Source organism: Akebia trifoliata, chromosome 12 (genome assembly GCF_017979445.1).
Source record: "Akebia trifoliata isolate Shusen 1 chromosome 12, ASM1797944v1, whole genome shotgun sequence".
NCBI lineage: Eukaryota > Viridiplantae > Streptophyta > Magnoliopsida > Ranunculales > Lardizabalaceae > Akebia > Akebia trifoliata.
This window is the reverse complement of record NC_141386.1, coordinates 31,803,691-31,810,833: the sequence shown is the minus strand read 5'-3', so window position 1 is coordinate 31,810,833 and position 7,143 is coordinate 31,803,691. Positions and strand designations below refer to the sequence as shown.

The 7,143-nt window shown below is 35.2% G+C and overlaps 1 protein-coding gene across 1 annotated transcript; it reads left to right on the top strand.

Moving 5' to 3' along the window:
* Positions 1–307: 307 nt before the first annotated feature.
* LOC147389548 (Cyclophilin-like peptidyl-prolyl cis-trans isomerase family protein) lies at positions 308–5,337 on the top strand. Its single transcript, XM_086418118.1, has 5 exons — positions 308–453; positions 558–632; positions 4,006–4,167; positions 4,729–4,887; positions 5,032–5,337. The coding sequence occupies exons 1-5, from the start codon at positions 451–453 to the stop codon at positions 5,113–5,115; spliced, it is 483 nt and encodes a 160-aa protein (XP_086274244.1). The 5' UTR covers positions 308–450; the 3' UTR covers positions 5,116–5,337.
* The last annotated feature ends 1,806 nt before the right edge of the window (positions 5,338–7,143 follow it).

The following is a 7,143-nucleotide window of genomic DNA, read 5'->3' as shown; positions in this document are numbered from 1 at the left end:
ATGCTAAAGTCACACAAATCGGAACATATGAGTGACACAATGACGTGGTGTCCCGTTTATGTCAACCCCAGAACACCTCTTTTTAAAATATCTTTCAAATTAGTTTAATATAATATATATATATATATATTTTATAAAATAAAATAATTATATGGATAAAATAAAATAATACAACAAGTAATAATGAAGTATAAGATTGTACTTTAGGCCTTCTTGGATAAGAGGGTGGAGATTATGCTTGGAGCCTAACTTAAAAAAGAATATGCCACGTGGGTACAGATTATCACCAATCCTTATAAAAATAAAAATAAAAACCTCTAAAAAGATTCCACAACGTTTCTATGGCTAATGTGTCCCATCCAGACTCCATATTCGTGTACAAATTATATAACTCGTGTTGACAGCTGAGACTTTTTCTGTTCCCGCCACTGTTTCCTTCGAGACATCAAAATGGTATGTTTTTTGTTGTGACATTTCGTCGAACATTTTACATACACTCGCGTCCTCTTCTGAACCATCTCTCTAATTGATCTGCTTTTTTCTTTCCTTTGGTGCAGTCGGTAACGCTCCACACCAATCTAGGAGACATTAAGTGCGAGATCGCTTGCGATGAGGTCCCCAAAACTGCCGAGGTTGGAACCCAATATCTCTTATTATTTATTTATTTTCGAGAAAGATGAGATTAAAATAAGTTATGTTTCTATCATGTTCGATAATCTAAGTAAGACTACAAAAAAAGTTCATATTGGTAGGCATGTTTTGTTGGTGAAATTGAGTGTAAATTTGAGGCAAGAACCTGATTCTGGACCAATTGAAAGTCTTAAAACCTACAAATTATTGTTACTCGAACCTAACATCACAGAGGTAGTGTAAAAACTACAGTTGCTATTCACTAGGGGAGGTTTTGGTTGGGCTTTGAAGAGAAACATGTTATAAATCTATTTCATAAGGTGATGATCAGATCCAAAGAGTAACAAATAAAGGGTAATTGATAACAAATCCGCAGAGTAGCTTATTTGCGGGCACGGTGCAATCTCCTAATCTTTCTTTTATTTGATTTCTCTGTGTATCTTTCCCCATTTTTCCTCTCTATTATTTAATGTCTACAAACATTTTTTCTTGAATTTTGCCAACATAACAAAAATACCTAGGTGTTGGTGGTGCAGAAAGTTAAGCCCGTATCTCTTTTTGGGATCGTATTGTGCCATCATGTTCCATTGTTTATGTTTGTGGTGGTTTTTTTTACTTTGATACCGTTCTTTTTATCCCCTAGGTAGCTCTTTCCCAGGTCACACCTTCCTCAATGCCCTTGGTACCTACTGTGTGGCAGTTTTCACTTTGGTACACTTATTTTTTAGACCCCATGTAGCCTTTTATCCAAGTCACTAATTCCAAGGCTTGAATCCAGATGTTGTGTTGGCCCTGATACCAAATGATATAAACCCAACCAATACACCAAAAATACCCAGGTTTTAGTTATGCAAAATGTTAAGCCTGTATCTGTTTGAGGTTGTAACAATTCTCCTCTTATATGGTTAGCATGCTATCAATTTATATCTTGTTATATAAAACATATGGCTGTAAATTCGACCAAGCCATTACTTCAGAGCATCTTTTGATCTTTCATGGCATTAGAGACAAAGGATCACAAACCCTTTTTCTCTCTTTGTTCCCTTTTTTGGAGTTCAATTCTCACGGCTTCATCTTCCTCAATACCAATCGGCAGTTGTACCACTTGAAAACATCACTTTCACTCATGCGAGGCAAAGTACATATTGGAGGTAAAGGCTATGAAAATTGGGATGGCATGTACTGTCGGTCAGGCGAGGGCTAAATCAATAGTAGGTCTAGCATGATCAAGGGAAACTGAGATTGTTTGGGTAGGATCAAGGGTATGGCTCGGGTAAGGATCACTAGGTACAGTCGTTGTCTCGCTTGGCCGTGAAAAGGAATTAAGTCCTCTACATCGAAGTTCTGACTAGTCCCCATGTCTGTCGAAAGATCAATGTAATATACATTTGGGTTGTTTGAGTATTTTGAATGGGCCAGTACTAGGGTTACCTTTTTCTCTAATAAGGCGTCGAACCACAAACCGGTTCTTGATGTGGTTCACTCTTGGTTCATGATATACAGTGAATCAAACGAATTGCTTATTTAAGTTATTTTATGTTAGAGACGTGCCAAACCGACTCAAAAAAAATTTACTCAATTGACGTGAAATGTGCGCATAACCAGATTTTTTTCTTGAGATGCTCTAGGGAAAAAGAACTATGGCTTTGTGCACAATACATGTCAGTTGAGTGGATTTGAGTATCTTTCTTTGACTTTATGTTAATTTTTTACATCCTCTCCACATATTGATGATATTAGAAATATCCACCTAAATTTTCAAATCGATAGTTAGCATACCTCTTTGACCTTTGTCTTTATTGATAGACTAATAGAAAATGACCAAACACTTTCATCTTCAACTTGTAAATAAAAAAATCTGATTTTTTTTTTCTTCCCAAAATATAGCATCTTCAATATCTTTTTGACCCTACTCATCACTTCAACCTTTAAATACCTTCATCTCTATCTACCCCTACGAACTAGGTTCATTATTGACTAGCGAACCACGAACCCGAATTCAAAGTTTCACGACTCCTTGTAAGAACCACTCAATCTTATTCAAACCATTATAATGACCCAATGGGAAGGGTCCATGAAATGGTGCTCATCCATGAATTTCACGTCTGTACTTTGTCCATCCAAAACGACTCTAGATGTCTCCTCCTCTGGAACACTCTGAAGGATATGCTCTTGGTGTCCTCATCACAAACTCAATGGATTCAAATCCAATCATCTTTTGTGAAAATATTAAGTGGAATCCATCTTGACACACAATGATCTTATTGGTTATAAATGGGTCAATCCAAGCTCCTTCCAAAAATCTTGAAACTTTGAGCCAAACTTTGTCTCCATCTCTCAGTCTTGTGTATGCCACATGGAGAAAGAGTGATTACTTCGTCAGAAGCATGACTCTAGATAACAAGGGTATGCTTAAAAAAGCTTGGATCTCCGTTTCAATGATCAAACATGATACCATAAAGTGATTGTTTATTAAGCAAAGTGTTTACAAATCTTTTCACTCGACCTCAATTTGCATTGGTTTTGGTTTTTCCCTCACCCTGTTAGGGTTTTGAACTTGTATTTATTCCCAATGGTGCCATCATTTGTCATAATTGAACATGACCAAACCATCTGGCTGATGCCCATGGTTCAAAGGTTTTTTCGTCCCCGAAACATTGAATGTTTTAGGAATGTGTCAGAATGTTTTGGTTGTGACCATTTTGGTTTTTCTCCTAACTGAAAGTTGCATTGAAACAAGATTTTAAACCTTGTATACACCAATATTCTTTTGAATATATCCATTTACCAAGGGCCTCATTTATGTCTTCCAGTTGTCTATGTTCACTCTGCAGAGTAAAAATACTACCTAGAATCACAGAATTTAATATTTGGCTCTTTCATATCCTGTCTCCTTTACCAAATTACTGGTTCAAATTTGGTTTTGAATAAAACAAATCATTATAGTCTCCTAAATTTGTACTACACGTGCAAATTTAAAACTTGGCCTCTACAATTATTTTATTTAATCTGTTTGTTGGGACTTAATTTTGTAATTCATTTGAAAATTCCTAAGTTGGATGAATCATGACATTTGTCTTGTGACTAATGCATTGCGGTCTGATGGTGTCCTATGTTCCTTGTTTGAATAATTGCAAAAATCTTTCTAGTTCCCATTACTACTTATGGGAACTTAACTGGTTTCTAGTTTCATGTATGTTACAACTGTAATATGAAGTTTGGTATCCTGGCAGTATTTCTACTATTCTTTCCACGACTTTGTTGGATTTTTACTCCCTTTGCTAAACAGAAATGGTTTCCTATTAGCAATCTCATAAGCAGTCAAGTAATTTAACAATATTTACTCACTTCTTCACATGTTTCATTTTGATACAGAATTTCTTAGCACTATGTGCTAGTGGTTATTATGACGGCACCATTTTCCATCGAAATATCAAAGGTTTTATGATCCAAGGGGGCGATCCTACAGGGACAGGCAAAGGTGGGACCAGTATATGGGGTAAAAAGTTCAACGATGAGATCCGTGAGTCCCTTAAGGTACTTTACTCTGAACCCTGTCAAAATACAAGCAAAGTTTGGTTCATGGCCTTCTCATAATCCCTCTCATGTGAATTCTTGAAGTTGGCTTGATCCAAACCATCTGCTTCGGCCTTACCATAGAGATCATCCTCACCAAAAATCAGCTCATTCTGAAATTTCTAACCCCATCAAAAATTGGTTTACAAAAAATCGTAGTCACGATTGTTGTTGCACTTGTTGTCCCTTTGGACCCTCCCATATATATATGCACCCTTTGTGCCTATCAAAGACTTCAACAAAAAAAAGTTCTATGGCTTACAATATACTAGTGAAAGAGCTGCGGCACACATGTGGTACCATTATTACTTTTTTTTTTTTTTAAATTTCTCGTGTAGATTTAAGTAATGTAGGCGGGGTTTTGATCACAAAGGTGGACCTTCCAATGTGCTAACATCATACTACCTCTTATTGTTTATTTTTTATCTTGTGTCTCGGATATTGTATGAAGTTATTGTTACATCTTAATTGCAACATGTTTTTGTGAGGCCATACCAATGTTTAACTCTGCATGATTTTTAGCACAACGCGAGAGGGATACTTGCAATGGCCAATAGCGGACCCAACACAAATGGAAGTCAATTTTTCATCATTTATGCCAAACAACCGCATCTCAACGGATTGTACACCATTTTTGGCAGAGTGATCCACGGGTTTGAAGTCCTAGATCTAATGGAGAAGGTACGTGTCCTTTACTTCTGTGAACAGGTTTCCCTCCTATTACATCCTGTCCAAGGATGATGGTTGGCGTGCTGTTTCAAGAACGAATTGTTTCATTAATGTCATCGAACATACTATTTATTTATTCATTTTGTGTTTATCCAGACTCCTATCGGACCTGGGGATCGACCTCTTGCAGAGATCAGACTGAATCGTGTAACCATCCATGCAAACCCACTCGCGGGCTAGGCTAATCCTATTTTGGTAACTGTACACCCTTTTGAGTTCTTAGCTCTTTAACCTTTGATATGATAGTATAATATAATACCAGTTGAGCTTTTTCTGTAAAGGGTTTGGAAAATTATTTCCAATGGTGGTGTAATGAAGTGGACCAGCATTGCATTACATTTGGCATATTTATGGTTTGATACATTTGGAGTCTGAGTCATAATTGCCTAAGACCATCACAAAGCTAACTTGGCACAATAACGAGTAGGTGAAATTAGAAAACTTCCTGACATGAAAATTGATTGAGATGGTTTGGCCCTGTTCAATGAAAGTTAGTTACAGTTTCAATTAAAAGAAATGTTCTAACCAAAAATCCTAAAATGGATGTCCCCAGAAAAGATTTTCAATGCAATCCTTCTTTTTCTTTCCACTAGAATTAATCCACCCAAATGTTCAGGTAATACATTGGTTAGGACTCAGATATTGAGTCGGTCAAACTTTTGTTTGATTAAGATTTAGTTCGCCTTTGAACTCGCCCACACTCAAACCTTACTGGAATTGGCTATATTTAAATGATAATTTTTACGCTAATGATTTTCTGACTCAAAATTTTTCACTCAGTCCGTAATCGGTTATACACAAGGAAAAAAAGATCAACAGTTCTATGTCCTTGTCATGTCAGTAAAGTATAGACCAAGTGAAAATTTTCCAGCCAAAAAATCACAACTCTAATTTTAACCATTGGATTAAGCATGCATGTTCAAAGGAAGATTGAAAATGGCTTTGAATCAGAAAAAAACAAAAAATAATAATAATAATAATAATAATTGAACAAATCACCCATCGGATTAAATATTCCATTTGTACAACAAACAAGAGTTGGGCAAAAACATTCATAGACTAATGGCAAAAGCGCATGCGAGATGATATGCTTAAGAGAAGGGTATCTACTACTTTTAACATGCCACATTTTTTTTTTTGGCTTATAGAAGGTATCCCCACCCTTCAGACCTTCAGATGAGACTCAATTTCATCAAAAATAGGTAATTTAATTTTTTTTAAATAATTATTAATATATTTAAAATTACATATTAGTGACAAAATAATAAAATGTATCAAAATAGATTAAGCAGGTTGACTCAAACTTGACCTATTTATTAATTGTGTTAGACGGGTTAACACTATTATGACCCAAACCCATTAATTTCATATTATGTTTAAAGTTGAGTAGAAAATTGATGAAATTTTTATATAAAAATCAAGGAATTTCTTGGAAGGGTTAAAGTGATATTGAAAAGGGTATTCTAAAAATACCCCTTGAAATTGGTGATATTAAGTTTATCCCCTTGCAAAATGTAAGAATAGATTTTCCCCCTTGACCGTAAGTCAAGGTTTTATTTTCTTTGTTAAACCATCGAGAAAAATCAACTTTGACTTACGGTCAAGGGGGTAAAATTAATCTTGCATTTTGCAAGAGGATAAATCTAATATCACCAATTTAACAATAGGGTGATTCAAAAAATAACCTATTAAAAATGATAAATTAAAGATAAAGTTAAGAGTCATGCAGGGTGACATCGGATTTATTGCTAATACGAGTAAACACATCTACACTTATGTGTGCACCTCCACGTTAGAAATATAAAAATAGCAATAAATCCAATTTCATTCCAGCATTGTGTAAAGTTAAATAGACTATTACAAATGTATGGTAAAAAGTTAAGAATAATGCAAAAGTGACCTCAAAATTGTACCTCATATCACACTTTCTTGATGGAAAGTGTTTAAGAGTCATAAAAGCTTTTTATCGAGATAAGAGTGAAAAAGCACCTATAACTCCTGCACACTTCCAAATTAGTAAAGTGCAATGTGAAGTACAATCTTGAGGTCACTCTACCACAACTCAAAAATTAAAGAAAATGAATTTAGGAAGGAAAATCAAGGGCATTTTAACTAGAGATTAAAGATGATAGTATTTAAAACATAAAGCATAAATCCATAAGAGAATACCAAGGCCGGGGGAGCATGTAATCAGTTTAAAAACATAGG